Genomic DNA, 18,319 nt, shown 5'->3' on the forward strand with positions numbered 1-18,319 from the left:
GTTTTTTGGACTATCAGCTGTCAGTAATCTCGTGGCTCAGAGGCAAGGAAAGAAACATCCTCTTTTTAAGTCCCTAATCCTTTCCATGCCACAGAATCAGTAAGAGCTTCTGCTTGTTATTTTTAGATGCGATTTAACATGACCCGGGAGGAAAAGAAGGAAATAGGATTTTGTAGCCTGTGGTACATGAAGAGGCGTGAATAAAGGGTGTGCCCTTCTTAGGACATCAGTGGCCCCACCACTGCCTCTCCCACCCCAGCTAGTCATCTCCAGCATTACATAGCAAGATTATTCAATTCTGAACACACCCATCCCAGAGAGGAGCCTCCTCCAGGCCTGGATTTTCATTCTTTGAGACAGAAGTGGAGCATCCCAACAAAGCATGCGCAGAGGCCGCGTGCACATATTCCAAACATCTCAGCACGGAGCTGCTTCTGTTACGTTGGCACCCTTTAGTAGGGAACATTCCTGTCATTCTGCAGCTCTTGGAATAAAAGAGCACCTAGACAGAGCCATTGCCAAAGACCTCTCCGCAGTGAGTCAGATTTTGGAGGTGCAAAAGTCATGAGGAATAAACACAGAAGCCATTTAGCATTTGTAGGGAGTTCATACATCCCCTAAACATGAGGCTGCTGCACTGAAAGAGACAGCACTGGCTAAAACATAGAGCTGCTCTCTCGTGTTAAACAATGCTATCTCAATTACTTGTTTTAGAGAACAAAGTAAAAGCCTGATCTAACACATTTCTATAGGTCTAACTATGAAGCCTCCTCTCCCCACCTTGTTCTGCAACACTGAGAGACTTAACCTTACCAGTGACTAGGGACATGAACATCAACTCCACAGCAGAGACACCAGCACAGAGATTTTCATGAGCATTTTACAAATGGATCTTGCTAGCATTTCCCTAGCCAGCACACACTCACCCACTGTCATTCCTACTCACCTTGTTGATGCTGAAATGGCCCTCAAACCTGCAGCCATCCCCATTATTGAGAGGTATCTTCATCGAGTTATCAATATGACCCACTTCATGCCTTCCCATTTCATCTTGGATGTCTAGTCCAACTACTGCATGGGTGGGAAGAGACAAAAAAGAAATCAAAACAAAAGAAATAACAGGAAGGTTGCATAGGAAGAGCATGCACTGCTTTTACCGGGAAAAAATCCACATACTTTTTCCAGACATTTGACTAAACTGCGCTAGTAATGTCATTTGTCAAATACTAATAGTTATACCAGCACTTCAGAAAGAGCTTTGTAATCATACTTTTCAGACTGCCTATTTGACACAAATACAGCTCCCATGTCCTGCCAGCTGACTGCAATCCCAATTACACAAACGGAAAAACTTCAGGTAGACAAGGCAGGTGATTTGTGAAAAGCCAAGCTGGTGCGTTCAGAGTTACAAATGAGACTTGGGAGGTTTCTTGCTCCCAGACACAAAAGGTCACTATGAGAAAAGGAAATGATATTTCGAAAGAAGCCAACAAGGGAGGTCAGCCACTAACACAGGCTGCAGAGCGAGCACAGGGTCCGAGAAGACAGGTGTCGTGGCCTGGAACAGAAAGCGATGGGGTATTGGCAAAGGCTGCAGCTACTTGATCTCCATCCACCCTGTTACAGAAGAAGGGCTACTGTACCAGCTTGGGTCTGTTTCAAGTGCTGCTTAAAACACAAAGAAAAACTGGTAAATGAAAAGGGGTACTCACATTCACAATGCAGGTTTGGCAAACTGATGTTTAGATTCACTTCTATTTTACCTCCACTGTCTTTGTCTGGGTCATCCACATAGAGCTCATTAACTCTGGAGGACAGAAAACACGGGTGGGTTCAGGCACGGAGCTACTTTTCATAGGAAAAAACCCCAACAACTTGCATGGGAAGGGAAAAAAAGGAGACTTCGAAGAGGGGCTTTGACTCTGTGATGGCTGCAACAGAGAGCAGAAAAAGCCCCCCACAACTGCGTGGGGGCACATCACTATTTAGTTTTACTTCTTGCTTGGCAAGTGCAGGAGGCTTTAAACAAGCTGATTTATGCTTCTTGCCCCCTTCTCTAGCCTGAGTTTCCAAAGGTGATACAAAACAAGAAGCTGATGTCGAAGTGGTGGCAGGCTAGTGTGCTAGCCCTCCACATACCTGGGCTATTACTCCTTTTAGGAGACAGGGAAGCGTGTGCTTTTTGTTTTGTTTCATACATAGTTTTAGAGACAGGCCCCTCTCATCTATCCCACAGGAAAGCTCTCTGTATAATTAATTGCCTTTTGTTACTGCCACCCAGTTGACAGAGCAGTGGCAAGAGAAGGCAGCATGGCATAAATCTCTCTCCTTAATATCTCATTTCAATCTATGAGTGGTAACCAAAAGCAACAACGAAAATTGAGAAGAGGATTTGAGCCAGGAACAGATGGGAAGAAACATCCTGGACAGCAGGATCTAAAACACTATGCAAGTCTCCCAAACAGTAATGTTGTTTCATAGCACCCATAGTGCTGGCACATACTTCACAGAAGACAAAATACAGATACAGAGTAAAAGGAATACAAAAGTATAAATATTTATTGTTGGCCCATTCAATCCATCTGACATATAAAAAGTAAACAAAAAACCCCCAACACAAGCACAGCCGAATTCGTTGAACGGCCCTAGAGAACCCATTGCAGGGGAACTCACCACTCTGAACCAAGAACATGGTGAGATTACCCAGCAGCTCTTTCTCCCTCAAAGCCCAACACTGTTCAGCCTCATCAAATACGAAGATTTGACAATTTATCTTCGAGTCAGACACATTACAAAGCTATGGGAACTTACGTTCAGGCAAGCTACATGAAATAAACTACCTGTAAGTACTCTGTATTATTTCTATTTAATGCTCAAAGTGCATGAAAGCCTTTGACAAGCCCTTGCCGAAGAGTCTACATGCTATTAGACAAACCAGACTAAGGGCAGCTACGAGGCAGATTCAAAGTGATTTTGCTCTGGTGATACATCTCTGGACCATAATGAACTGTTTGCTCTGTGAATTGAGAAGAAACAAGCCTTCACACTGAGAAACACACAGCTGCCAATTCTTTTGGAGGTAATTACTCACAGGTCAGTGGGGTTTACAGACACTCATTTAAAACCAGCACAGCATTTGTCTTCAGCTTCACAGCCCTACCTTTCTCTGTTTTTAATTGGCTTGACAAGTTGCTTGCAATCATTACTCAACGTATTTTTCAAGTGATTAATAAAAATGACACAGAGGGAGGGGAAAGATTGCTCATCAGTGACCTAGTTAAAGCTTCTTGGCTGAGCCCTCTTCTCCTGGGTGGAATGCATTAAAACTTCTACGTGTTTATTACTGGCAGATTGGGTAGCAATCGGGATTAAGTCATATATCCAAATAGGGTTGTGAGGAGTAGCTCCAGCCAGGAAAGGCATTAATCCCCCAAAGCAGTGCACCTTCCTGTGCTCCCCAAGTCCTTCCATCAAGATCCCAGTCGCCAGCCAACCTGTTTCATAACAGCACCTGGCTTCTTCCCAGCTCTCTGCTGTCTGAGATGTGGGCCATGCCCAGCCAGTGCCGAGGGCAACTCCACATTACTGCCAAAACGGAGCATTCGCGCCAGGGCTGGCACAGAAACATGTCAGGTTCAGCAGCTGAACACCCCAGCTATTTGGAGGAAAGCTCTAGGAAGGTCAATATTTGTATTTGTTCATTTCCAATTTGGAACCTGTCAGAAAACCTGCAGTCAGGCACGGTCTGTAAGCAAAGGCACATATGCTGTTCAGTGATATGAGTGAGTGAGAAGTGGTTGCTGGTAGAAGTCAAAGGATGAACTGAGCATGGGGAGCTTATGGCAGCTCTTACATAGGAAGACGAGCGGTGAGGTCACTCGCTTGCAGACTGGATCACTGAGGCAAAGAGAAGTAGGCCAGTTTGTCCACGTCACACAGACCATTAGTTGCAGATAAAGGAAACCGGTTTCCTGTCCTGCACTCCAGTCACTGGACCAACGGTTCCTAACTCGTCCCTTGGGCAAGGCTCATGGCTGCTTCCTCCTCCTCCTCTTTACCTAGTAGCCCCCTGCCCCTCTCCTACTCATGTTCCCAATTTCATAACCCTCTCTATCACTCCTTGGACATCTGACAGCTCGTGACAAGCTGTCGTTCCTCTCCTCCCTCGGACCTGCAGTGCTGCCCTTCATGGAGCACCCTGCCTGCTGAACCCTGCTTCTTCCTCCCAGCTCCAGCCACTGCCTCCTCCTGGCACCACCAGCTTTTGCAGAGGGTCCAAGCTAACAAACCCAGCCAAAGGGCTCCAAAGTGCAACGTTTGTGCTGACCTGCTCTGTTACTGAGGTTTCCTTTCACTATGGGGAACCAAAGGCACAATGACAATACACCACAGACTACAGTTGCTGGGGCAAACAAACCTCAGAAGAAACATCATTTTCAACCAACTAGAAATTTTAGTCCCAAAATACATTGTGGAAACCTCACAGGTAAAGCAGGCTCCCAGGGTCAAGGCTACTCCTTCCAGGATCTCCTCCTGACCCACTGCCACCTCAGCCAGGATGGAGCCGGCAGAGAACTGGCACTCACACATCTCTTGCTACCCTCCTGCCCAGGGCCAAGAAGCCAAATTGCACGCAGCCTTCCTGTTATTTATTCGGACAATCCTAGGATGCTGGGAAAAAGCACTATTTACCACCTCTAGCAACTCTCCCTGAAGGGATAACGTCTCCAGTGGAAGAAACGAAATTGGCTCTAATTTATAGCTGTCCCTCCTGGAACATAAAGTGTCTCAGGAGTAACAGTACGTAACAGCGAATCTGGGATAGTCACAAGGGAAACAGAACCCGAGGTCAGGCAGAAGGACACTGTAAACGCAGCTGCTTCTATAGCTGTTTAGAAAGGCAGTGTACACGGTTGTATTGTGACTCCAAAGACGGCACGTACCTCCTCCAAAGACCTAAACATGTAGAACTTGGCATTTTACTGGTTGCTCTTAGGGACTATTTGAATAAGAGTGTCACAATAAAGCAGGGGTGAGGTACAGAGCTATGAAAGCACAGTGAAGGCAATAGGATGGGTGAGACCTCTCCGCCCGCTGGGCCTCCCACCACTGATTCAAGAAAGGGAGGAAAGTTTCTTCACGCAGCAGGAGCTGTGATCCACACAGAAAGAATCTGCTTCACTTCTAGAAAGAGCCACTTCAAAATACTTCACATTCCTGAGCAGCGCTGCTGGGCTTCACACTTGCTTACCCCATTTGCTTACAAACTTGCAGCATTACACAGAAAAAGTTGGAGGGACTCTTTGGCTGAGATTGCAGATCATACAAATGGCACGCAAGAAAGAATGAAAGGGGGAAACAGCGGCAAGAGAGCTCATCATTCCTGTAAGATTTTATCCAAAGAAAGCCAGACCCATTCCCCATACTTTAGGACTCCCATTGATGACACAACGGCTTTGTTTCCCCAGAAACAAAACTTTCCTGGTAATATTCCCACCCGGCAGCCCTGGCCCCTAACATTAGACACTTCAGCACTTCAACAGCTGAAGAGCCTGCGGCCCTCTGAATACAAGAGCAGACACTCGGCATCGACCTTTCAGAGCTTCACACGCTGCCTGGGTGCTCCCTAAACACATCTTCCTTGTCCTCTGTCCTCCTTGTCCTACTCTCTGCTTCAAGTTTTACCCATTTTTTCCTCCCTCTGTCACAGAAAAGAACCAGTCACCTTTCTCCCCAGTCATCAGCCATACAGAAAATACAACCACAAGCTGCATTTCACTTTGTCCTCCAACTCCCAGGAGACACTCTCTGGTCTCCAGAACCCTAAGACTACCAGGGAAAATAACTGTTCTTTCTTCAGGGAGCCCAAAGCTCCTCAAAATACCTTCTCAGGTGAGCTGTCCCTGCTCCATTTTCCATTTCAGCTCTCATCACCCACCTTCCAGAAACACAACTATCAAAGCTGAGATTTTAGCACTAACACCTTCTTAGTTGTGTCAAGATCAGAGAAGACCCAAAACATGACAAACAACCCATCTTCTTCTCAATTTGTGGGAAGAAACAACAAGCAGGTCAGCAATTCTCTACTGTGTAATAAATTGTGCATGTGTCTATTGCTCTGCCATTTGTAATCTTCCTTCTATGCCCTGAATCTCAATCAGTTCTTCATTGAGGTCTTTGTCCCAGATTAGGTCTTGGCTCAGCTGGGAAGCACAGAAAACACACTGTCCTACAAAGGAAGGAATTACAGTTCTCCAGGAGGCAGGAAGAGGAGAAGGGTTCGAAAGACGTCAATGTAGATTTGAGTCAGAAATTGCAAATGACATCATGACACGACCTTCCGCTTCCTGCTAACCCACACAAGTACATGAGGCCAAACGGCATAACAACACTTCACAAACGTATAACACCGTTTATTAGGTAAGCTCCATGTTACTACGCAAACATTAATTAAGCTTCTTAGCACCCCTGAGAGGTAGGCAGCTAAGTATTACATCCTTCTACAGAAAAGTATTTGTCTCAAGGTCAGTCCATGGCAAGAGCAGGATTACAACTCCCGTTCCCCTCTGACTACTCGGCTGTATTCCCTATGCTGGTCTAGTTTGCTCCAGCATTTCAGCTGCCTCCACTGGATGAACTGATGGAGTTGGAATTGTATCTCCAGCTTGGTGTCAGAACACATGAGTTGCAGTATTGTGTTCCCACCTTCTGCTCCAAGGTTATGGTTTCCAGCAGAAGGAACTCTTGTTGCACCAGGATCACACTCTGCTGCTTACGGTAGGTACCGCTTGATCCTGCAGGTTGTTAGGAGAAATTTTCATGGGCCAACAGCCACGAAACACATTCCATGTATCTTGGAGAGCTAAATGCCAAAAACCCCTTTGCAGGCAGGTATGATAGCAATTTATCTGCATCCTTTTACTGCAGGATCAGTCTTGGGTATGCAAATGAATCCAGTGTGAACAGCAATGTCGGTCTCAGAAGCTCCTGGTGTTTTGCTTCCTCTCACATTCGGGGTACTTCACAGCATGAACAGTCAAGTTGTGCTGCACATGATGTGGCGCCAGCATAGGAGCTGGGCTGTGTGATACTCCTACACCGACCAAGGTATTTTTCATAAAGATGAAAGCAAGCAGGTATCCCCAGTGAGTGACCCAGTCACCTTAGACAAACGAATGATCTGGACATTGCTCATGATTGATGCTTTTATGCAAACGCAGTATTTTCATTATGGATATTCTGCTGAAGTAATTAACCGCCTTGCAGGGGGGCACAGTCTTCCAAGTGGCAAACATATCACTTCAGACTGTTCTTTGCCTGTTACTACATTAAAATAAGTAAAGAAACAAAGAAAGAGAAAACACTGCCAGGAACAGTCTGTTGCTTTCTACAGTCTGCTGTGGTAGATTAATTACTGTTGAGCAGCTACATTCATACCACAACTATCACATTTATACCCTCCTACCCCTTCCCCTGGCTGCTAATGCAAGGCAGACTAGATTAGTTAATTACATCTTTCCTCTTTAATGATGGAATACTTGGAAAACTCTTATTGATCCTGCAGAACATAATTCATGACCTAATTACAGTGATAAAACGGCAAGATTATCATCTTGCCAGCTATTAACTTCTAGCACTGATCTGAGTTAATTAGAAAAAGAGATAGGCCATTTCTGCATTCTTGATTTGCAACACAACAGTACAATGAATGAGGAAGGCTGCTAAGGTATGCCCAGCAATTTCTAGACCTCAATCTACTCTCAACTCTCAACCTACTACCTATCCTGCCCAGGAAATACCAGACACATTTAATACTTTAGCTTCATTTCTTCAGCCACTCGAGTCACTTGCTCAGTGGGACAACTGTGTTTGATACTGTCAGTTTTGCAGAGGTTCAAATGTGGAGCATGGACGACATTTGAGGAGGTTAATCTAGGCTATTGTTTCAGACTAAGTCTTCACTCTCAGTCTGGACACGGATGTGGAAAAAGTAATCAAGAAGATCCTTTGTTTCCAGAGTTCAACTCATCATCCCCTTAACTGCAATGGTGGGTTGTAGCTGAGCAAAGAAAGAAAAACTTCTTCCCTCACCAGCCCTTAACTGTGCTGAAAAGGATGTAGCCCCACTTAAGAACCAACCTTTGATTTCCTTCACGGCTGCTCAGGGAATTGCCTGTTAGGGTCATGTAATACACGTAGAAGATGAGAAACTAGAAGTTTTCTACCCTGCTCAGGGCTCGTCTACACAGGAAGCTAGTCAGCAGCAAAATAGGATGTGCATTTACAGAGCCATGAGCTTCCTACATGTCCGCTTAATGCGCAGTGTCTTAGTTCAACTTCCTAACTGAAGTAAGCTCCCGTGCACAGATGCAATCTTAGTGCTCATTAGAAATGCCCACACGAGTTATGACATAGCTGCTGTGATGCACACTGTCTTCCCCACATAGGTAATATGTTTGGTTTTAGTGTTATGACTGTTATCCTCGAGATGAGGGTGTCATTTCTTGGCTTTCTGCCACCCAGACAAGTCTAGCAGTTGAGACTATAAACGCTAAGACAATGGGCTGGTCAAGGAAAAACAGCTTTGAAGTTGGGCAAGAGTGACCAAACTGAGATTTCTAGTAATACCAGGAATTTAAGTTGCTACAGTCATACGAATGCAGAAGAAAGTCCAACAGTGGGTAGAAGCTAGCAAGTATTATGGGTTAGCATGGTGTGGAGCAGTGTGAGAAAATAAAATGTGAGGCTTTATTTTCTCACATTGCAGCAAGAGTTCAAACCACCCCAACAACGTCTCACTTCAGATGCAGATACCAAAGAAACCTCCCGTTGGTTAGAGTTAGGCAGTTAATCCTGTGGGTACCACTGCTGTTGAGGTTGCTGCTGACTTGCCCTGAAGCAGGCTGTCGATGCACACGCACCACGCACAATTACTCAGCATAATAGGGCTATGAGGTAAGCACGAGTCTACATCAGCAAACCTCGTACGTCTCTGATGTAAGGCACCAGGCCAATTGCTCTCGATTTCACCTTGCCATCAAAAATGTGCAGCTATTCCCACGCAATCCAGCTTTGTCAAGCGCATGACTGCTTTAAGGAAAATAAGACAAAAGAGGGGAAAAAACTGCTGCAGTCTCATAGTACAGCTGGCACTGGCGAAGCAGGAAAGCTCACCCCTTACATGTGCACACTCCAGTTAATCATTCAAACCCTGGCTGATTCTAGGAAACTTCAAGGTGGGAGAGATATCTGTTGTAGGAGACTCTTAATACAAAAGAAACTCAAAGCTCGCAATAAAAGTTCATGGGAATTGAAAAGTGAGCATGTAAGGAATCTTCCATATCTTCAGAAGTATTTGATTCATGAGCAAACAATGCTCTAAATATCTTTGTGAGATAGTATGTCCCCTGTTATTTGCTACCACACAGTTTAAATGGTGGCACAGAGTTCTCACACTGTTCCAGACCACATAGAACTCCATACTTCTGCACCCTTATTCTGAATGATGAGACTATGCTTCCTCGCAATGCGCTGCCAGTAATACACACTTTAAGCGGAAGCACAAGAGGTTCACAACATCTTTGGACACCTTTAAGGTACTGGGTTTCCCAGAAGAGAAAGCAATGAGTAAGAAATGGAAAAAGAAAAGTTTACTTCTATTTGAGAAGTTGCTGAACTGGGAAGTGTTTTCTTATGTGACTTTCTGAAGTATTTCCGCTGTTACAAGGGGAGCCTCTTCACAAATGCTGTGGGTGATCTGTTCCCAGCAAGAGAGATTTTGATGACCTATAACTCATCAGAACGAGGTTTTCATATTCTGCAAGCTATTGTGTTGGATGGTCCATGACGAATCAGTTTCCTGCATTCATTTGTCTCAGTCTCTCCCATGACATCCTCTCTAAAATTTTACTGCTTTATTGCTTACAAGCCCAGTTCCTGCTGGGAAATGCAGTTACCATCTCTCTGATGTTTTAATGAGAAACTTGTCAGCTGAGCATGCAGGAACTTATAGCATCTCTAACATCCTTGCGGAAAATGCATCATCTTATTAAGAAAAAAGCATGAAGAGGCCTCAGGGAGTCACAGAGTTTTGCTGTTCAAAAAGAAACCTCTAGTCAGGAAACTGCCACTACATAAAGGCATGTGCACTCAACTACTTAGGTAAATATTACTAATTCCTCTGGTAAAGCATTAAGAAAAAAGAAAACCAGGTGAGAGAATGAGATCTAAGATGAGAGCAAGAAACAGTACTATTTTATTTGAAGCCATTTGTGTAGCTTTACTCTATTTTTTAAGATAAGACAACCAAGAGAACTCAGCTCCTGAGAGAAGTGGGTTGATAAGGTGACCCTCATATTTTACAAGCAAATGCACGGAATTGGAGTCAAAGAAACAGTGGGTAAGAAACCTAAGATACCATCTCTGAAGTAAACGTGCAATGGGTGTAAAAATTAGCTAGAGCTGGATTACGCTACTGTCTAAAGGTTAAACATTACTCAAAGTTAAAGCTATTCTTGAAATTATACTCCTGACCCAAGTCAGAGCTGCACAAAAACAATGAAAAAGCCACATGGTTATCAGAAGCCACGTAAATCACGGTCAATCTAAATACAGCATGTGAACCCAACATTTTTCAGAGCTTCTTGCTCAGCAGTCACATCTGTTGCTATCTGGACCATCACGTAAGTCTGACAGAAGTTCCACCCTTCCTAACTATTCAGGAACTGTGCATCACAGTCTAGTGAGCTCACTGCCACGTCAGCAGAACGATGGAAAATGTTTCCTAGAACCCTGGTACCTGTGGTACCAAAGGTACCTCTGTTAATAGTTACTAAGAAAAGTTTACTTCAAGGCAAAAGGAGTATGAGAACTGGAGAAAAAAAGTGTGATCAACTAAAATACTTGTTCTATGAGCAATTTTTTAAAGTGGAAATTATTTCCATTTTGCTCAAAGAAAGGTCCCAAAGAGGTTACCTGGAACAACTTGTCTTCAGGCACAAAACCTGTCAACTAAGTTTCCAAGTAAGGCTCAACAGAGAAAAGAAAGAAGGTAAAACTCATGCGTGAATTAAGCTATCTGCATGTATCAGAGATTCAGCTCTGACATCAAATAAAGGTATTATTAACATTAACAATAAATCATGTTTTATACAATTAATTTTTCCAAAAGCATCTCCAAAAATATCCAGTAAAGACTGGCAGAATGTGATGCCCATTTTATTCACAGGGAAGCAAGAAAACATCAGAGATGCCACCATAACTGCAATGGGCCCATATTGTCTCGGAGCCCAGACCACATGGATTCAGCCAGTAGGCGCCACACATTTAAACATATGGTATCACCAATGAAAAACACTAGTTTTTGAGAACTGTTTTGAATCAAACAAGTACAGAGGAAAATGCCTATTCAGGAGGAGAGAAGAAATGAATCTCAGATGAGAACAAGACATCGACAGCCTAAGGAGGAAGAGGGAAACTACAACTGAGTGGCATTGATCATGTTAGCATTCACACTGCCTTACACCTGATTACCAGAGAACTGAAAAGGATCAGAAGTTTTTGATGTGATCTGTAGTCACATGAAAAATATTCATTCTGCTCAACAGAGAAATCCAGTATGCAGCTAATAAAGGATCAAGCAGGCCTGGAACAGTTTCCTCCATCAGAAATATTTTAGAACCAAGTTTTCCTAGGATACCTTCGTAAATTAAAAACTTGAATGAATGAAGGAATGAATGAATATTCAGACTCAACCAAAAGGAACCTAAAACCCATTAGACAACTAACTGACCTAGTGTAATTACAGGCATTTTTCCAAGATAACTGAGTAAAATTGTAAAGAATCATATATGTATATACATTCAAACAAAGGAAAACATGATTCTTACTTACATTTCAGTGGCTATGAATCCTGTGAGCTCAGACAGGAAGAGAAACAGTATGAAGAGACAGCAGCAGACAGAGACTGGAAAAGACGCAAGGCAAGGAAAAGGTTAATTTCATATCTCTATCAAAGACAGAAACTGTTTTCACACAGGTATATTATTCCCCCCATGGATATGCCACCCCAGCAATAACCCAGATGAGGCCATCAGAGCAGCAACTTCAATGGCATGCCAACACCCAACATCTTGCTGGATACCTTAACTCTTGGGCCACCTTTTCCATCGTGATTTCCATCTCTGCATGGTTCCTGCGTTCTCCATCACCAGCACACAACGTTGGTCTGCCAGCACTCCCTCCTCCTAGACAAAGCTGCTTGACAGTACAACTTCTTTGGAGCCCTTACTACAAATGTAATTTTATTACTACTAAAATCTCCATAAAGGAAAAAGAATCAGCATCTCCTTGCTTCAAAAGCATACAGTCAGATACAGTGGTTTGTAGATTAGGAGACATTGTGCTTCTTTGTCAAGTTCTAAGTCCGTGTGTAAGTCACCTCACAGCCTGCACTACCCACTAGACAGAGCTGGCACAGCAGAGACATGGCGATAATGGACTAGTCTAGCTAATACCTGATACATTTCTCCATTTGCTGATATATTGACTCTTCAGAGAGGGAAAACTCCCAGTGAAGGAATTGCAAAGTATCTGGACAACAAATCCCATGTCTTTTCTAAAAATGCCAACCTAAAGCTAAAAGGAGAGAACCCGAAGTAACTGGCATATTACTGGTTACTCTTCACCAGGAAACTATTCAGAACATTTTACAGTGACATTCGCACAGCAGTGACAAGCTCATTGGCCCACTCGGAAGGGCTGGAAGGAGGCACGGCTGTAAATCCTCTTGAGCAGGGATGACTTGAGTAGACAGCGATGTGCCAGCTCAAGTAGACAGGCCTGCAATGTGTATCTGTTATAAATAAAATGCCCAAGTTCACCATGAATCAGTATACGAAAGAGTAAACCAGGAAGTGGCATGCTATGCCAGGGCTGTGACAACAGGGGTACAATCGGGCTCACTCCTCAATCCCCACAGAGTTGCAATGACCAAGCACTCTTTGGAAATGACCACTTTACTATAGCCACTAATTAGGATTGAGAAATACGCAAGAAAAACGCTGTTCCTCAACTTTATTCCACATGACCTATACAGCCTGAACATCCATCCCTTCAGGAAGCTCAAGCAACAACTGACTGGGGAGCAATTTTATCACACAATTACGTCTGTACAAACTCCTTTGGTAGAGAATGTGAGAGGCAAGGGAAGGAAAGAGGAGGTACTTAAGGCAAATACCGAGACAGACCCTTGAGTGACCTAATGTCTTGTGCCTCATTCTTCAGATTAGTCAGTGTATAGTTTTGAGGAAAGAGAAATGCATTGCTTCCCCTTCCTCATCAGAGTAATTTCAACAGTAGATTAATTTACTGACCCTCTGAAAAGTGCAAGGGATTAAAAGAGATGTCAAAAAATCCATTAACTAGGATGAAGAAAAAAAGAAAACTGACAAAGACTGAGAGAAAAGTGGTAAGCAAGAGGGGATATTAATTTCTAAAGAGAAACCTCAGATGGTTACACAGGTGGTTTCAAGTCCTGGCTGTCAAGACAGAGAACACCACCACTGCTGTAACCCAGCTAAGCCATTGGCATAGTGCACCACAGCATGGGGGAGGAGAAAGGTCTTAAAGCACAGCAGCAAAGTCTGATGAGAACATCTACACCTATGTAAGAGCACAAAAAAAGTAACCTAGGCACAAGACTAGCTTGATCTAGTGTTTCTTACTGTTCATCACCCAACAGCAGAGACACAAGATCTCTGATCTTTGGCAGTATGCAGGGGAGAACATTTGACACAGAGACAACCTTTTCTTCTTTCCTTGCTTCCCATATTCCTCTCTGCTTGTTATCATCCTGTAAAGGCTTTCCAATAGCATCAGCTACACCTCTCTGCTCTCCAGCACATCTAAGCAAACCTGGCACTACTAACTGTAAATTCTCTCCTGCAGCTTTCTCTCTCTGAGTTTTTTACTTTCTTCTCTGCCATTTATATCATTATCTTCTCCTTTTCCAGAATACAATGTGTTTGCTCCCTCAAGTCCACTTTCCAATTCAGCTCTTTCAGTGAAGGTTTGCGACAATACTTGCCAAATACAGTCCAGTAAAATTCCACTAACCTACATCTAAAAAAATCCTGCAAGAATGCCCTGGAACGCTTGACAGGGATTGACTTTCAAAGCTCCTCAATGCTTTGCCAGTGTTCAAACTTCATAGTCAGTTTTCAGCCTATAAAAAGTGATTACTGAGGGTGGACATGAGATGGGTATATAAAATCATGAGCAGCCCAAACGAGATGAATGGGGAACAACCACTCACTGTCTCCTCCAGTATGGGAATGGGAGGGAAGGGGGAGGTTAAAAACAAGAGGAGATTTCCTTTTACAGAACCCCCAACTAAATTCTGAAAGTTTTTGGCTATGGATGTTGAGGATACTAAAAAAAAAAGGAAAGAAAAAGAGAGAGTCTGTAAGACTTCAAGAGGGAATTATACATGCCCTGGAGAATAAATCCATTGAGGGCTACTAAACACAAAAGAACCACCTCCAGCTCAGGAAGTTCAGAACTGCCAACTGACCAACGCCTGGTGATGTGTTTAACCTGTCCTTATGCTCTTTCTCAGGCGTCTGCTGCTGGCCACTCCTGGCAAAGGCACACTAGGCTGCACGGACATTTGCACTGACCTAGCTAGTGTGGCCACTCTTGTGTTGAACTCTTCTTGTACATACACATTTTCAGGGCAAGGGGCTATCCTTGGTGTGAGACTTACGTGAAAGTCTTATGCATTAAAATGTCTCTAGAGACAACATTTTGTCAGCTGCAGATTATGAGCTCCTCTCCTTAGCACTGAGCTGCAGGCATATACGATGTTCCCAGCATAAGAATTTATGCACGCAGTGCTTCAGCTGCTTATTTCATAGTGAAGGCCTCTACTTGCTTCCATGCAAATGTGCAGTTCCTGCCACCGACATTTGACAACTGCATTATATTTGGAAAAGTAGATTAAAGGCTAGGATCAGACAGAATAAAACAATTTATGCATAAAGCTTAACAGCAAGAGCACTGCGATGTTCCCACAGAGCTCGAAGGACTATCTAAGACAGGTTTCTTAAAACTCTAATATGATAACACGATCAATATATCAAAGGTTGCTTGTGTTAGACACACTGAAACACACTGCTGTTGGCTAATCAGTGATCCCAAAAAGATGGGAAACTCTGCCAAGGTTTTTTCCTACACTAGCTTTGACAACCTAACCTTTTCATACATAACCCTTCTGATACATACCTCATCTATGTAGTCCTGACTCTTCCTCCCCACCCCACAAGAAATGAAAGAAATGCAGTGTTTAACACATCATACAGACTGAGAATGTGGATCCATGTCTATATTAAGGCATAAAATTATTAGTATTTATTATTCAATGGAGCAAACTGCTATGAAGTGCAAGGAACGGGTCTTGTTACAGATGCCATGTGAATCATAACTTTGATATTTCCTGATGTGTATTTAAAACTCCAGCCTCCAAACAGCACAGAGTATTTCTGGATAACATTAACATGTGTGCATACAACATGTGCATGCAAACTATGCATCCACGCTGACTGTTGAATAGCAGGATTGCTACAGCAGCTGTGCTAGTTGCAGGCCCCTCTCTCAAGAAGTCAGACTGCTCCTGTCCAGCCAGATGCCAACTGTCAGCCAGCCAGGGCATGTGCTGCTGCTCTGCCTACATACCCAAACATGGCCAAGTTGTCACCACGTTGGTCAGGTCTGTTAGAACGGCCGTGTGCTGGCATCACAGACACAGTACACAGGGGTGGGAAGGGCTGCAGAGACTGGTACAAGCATCTGGTGGAAGAGTGACAACAATGGCACGACTGGCTGAGTGGCAGAGGCATCGCAATGCTGCCTGAAAGAAGAGATTTTTGTTGAGGAAAAGGAATGAGTAACTTCTGCATGTCCTTCCAGAGAAGCCCACAACAGTGGGTATGTTGTTCTATACAAACCTCACCCCAGTAAACTGCAGTGGACTGTTCTCGGCTCCTTCATTCCTACAAATTTTGACCAGCTGGAAGGGTTGCTACACATATCTGAAATATCTTTTATACTGCATTCACTGCAACTTTGGAAATTACAAAACCATTCATAATAGAAAGCCTCAATAACCCCCAGTTGGCTTCTGAATTAGCTTGCATTTGAAATCGCCTGTTCTTCCCCAACAAAATACCCTAAACACTTAATCTTCCTGAGCTGCTTCTTTCCTAGAAGAGTTGGCCACTTTAGCCCCAGTGGTCAGAAGCAAAGCTGGTATTTTCCATCTCTCCTGTAATGTGATCTATGCCTTCTTCCCCAATAAACCTCAAACCTTTTTTTTTTTTATTATTTAAGAAAAGGCCTTTTTACAATCCAAAAGCAACCAGGAATACTGGAGTAAATCCACTCCTATTCCAGAAAGCCTTCAGCACCAGAAGTGATACTGAAGTTTCAGCAGAAATCATGTGGGAAGAGCCTAAATTAATAGTTGGCTACTATGGGCTATTTTATATCTGCTCTGTAAAACTTGAAGGACTTGAAGAAAGCCAAAATTGAGTTGCAGCCATAGTTGATTCACATATTTACTAGACTAAAAGCTTTTTGAGAGACAGAATCTTCCCCTACCCTCAAGCCCCCAATGTTATTACAAGCTGACTTCCCTAAAGCATTTATCACTAAATCATGCAACCTTCCCAGGCTTCAAACTGGCATGGCGATGGGCTGGTCTCATTCATAGCCTCCTACAACATGCAAGATCACTGGCTTCCAAATTACAAGTCACAGGCTTGGTTAGACAGAAAGCCTATTAGGAAAGCTGCACACAAGATCCTCACATGCAAAGCCACCACAGCTTGTGGCTGCCTGTGTGGTTCAAAAGCTTGTATCAGGCTGCCTAAAAACACTCTGACAAAAAGAAGAAGAACCAGTTAGAGAAGAAAATCAAAGCCTGAGAAGCTGCAAATAACAATAGAGAGAAATAAGTCAGCTATTAATTTTATGTAAGAGTCACTGCCTTCAAGCCTTCCCACAACAGACTTATCACTTGAGCTGTTTACTGCAGATCAGAAAGGCTAACACTCGATGGCCTTTGATGGTTTTTTTGTTTCTAAAACATACTCTTTTGCAGGTGATTCATGACAAGACAGATTCTCTCACTTATAGTGTGGGAACTCTTAGTTTCCAAAACAGAAGAGAAGGCAGGATCACCGACAAGTTCAAAGTGTTCTTTCAAAACACTAAATCTCATACACCTCTAAATTAGCAAACAGTTTTATTCAAGCTCTTTATTCACAGTTTCAGCAAACCTAAAAGGGAGTCAACATACAAGTAATTCAGCGGTCTGGGGAACAGAGGACAAGGCCTCTCTGACAGTAAATATTTAGAGTAATGTGCTATCTTCACAGAAGCACAGAATAGTTGAGGCTGGCAGGGACCTCTCCAGAGATAATCCTGTCCAACTCCCCTGCTCAAAGCAGGGTCAGTGAGAGCAGGTTGCTCAGAGTCAGGCCTAGTTGTTTTTGAGTATCTCCAAGGATGGAGACTCCACACCACCCTGGGCAACCTGTTCCAGTCTCTGACCATCCTCTCAGTAAGGAGTGAGACAGTTCTTTAGCTCACAAAGAGCTTTCCTTTGTGTCCATTGATTCACTGGTACTGAGTCAGTCCAATTTGATGCCTGCTCTCACCAAGGGATATGACATCACTCACGTCAGCAATGACATACAAGGCTACTGACCCATCTACAGGAATGGATGAATGGAGCACAGCTACACGATCAAAGGAAGTCACTGTTCAATGGAACAGGAAAGCTGCATTAGGAGTCTGATTACAGGACTGGCAGGATCAACCTGATCAATGTTTACCGCTCTGCACAGTGCGCTCGCTGCATATAATTGTGTGAAATTGCATTACTCAGCCTACAGCCTCCCTCAGGAGGAGGAAGGAAGGAAAAGGGGCCCAAGGCAAGAGATATATATCAGCCAAAGTCTACGTATTGATACATGGGAGTGAGAGTGGATTGCTATCGGTCGTTTCTGACCAAGCAAATTTTCTTCTTTAAAAGCATGACAAATAACAACAAAATAAGATCTCTGCTCTTTAGTCCACCTACAACATCAGATGAATTTCCTGAGTATGCTGCAAGACAAATACGTGTTTCCCAAATCATCTTCACTGCCAGCCACCGCATATTGCCACCCACCCTGCTCTTACTGATCCGGAACCCGGATTCCTCATTTGCAGTAGTTGGGCTCCTCCAGTCTCTTCAGCAAGCAAACGCCTGGGTACA

The 18,319-nt window shown here is 43.7% G+C and overlaps 1 protein-coding gene across 1 annotated transcript in view; it reads right to left on the reverse strand.

The window, feature by feature from the left end:
• ERGIC1 (endoplasmic reticulum-golgi intermediate compartment 1) overlaps positions 1–18,319 on the reverse strand; it is a 59,225-nt gene that overhangs the window by 17,878 nt on the left and 23,028 nt on the right. Inside the window, exons 3-5 of the mRNA XM_030505199.1 lie at positions 11,893–11,965; positions 1,713–1,807; positions 947–1,071 (exon numbers count right to left, since the gene is read on the reverse strand). Of these exons, the coding sequence (XP_030361059.1) occupies positions 947–1,071; positions 1,713–1,807; positions 11,893–11,965 (293 nt within the window). The remainder of the gene's footprint in view (positions 1–946; positions 1,072–1,712; positions 1,808–11,892; positions 11,966–18,319) is intronic.

The sequence above is a fragment of the Strigops habroptila genome, chromosome 12 (genome assembly GCF_004027225.2).
Source record: "Strigops habroptila isolate Jane chromosome 12, bStrHab1.2.pri, whole genome shotgun sequence".
Lineage (NCBI taxonomy): Eukaryota > Metazoa > Chordata > Aves > Psittaciformes > Psittacidae > Strigops > Strigops habroptila.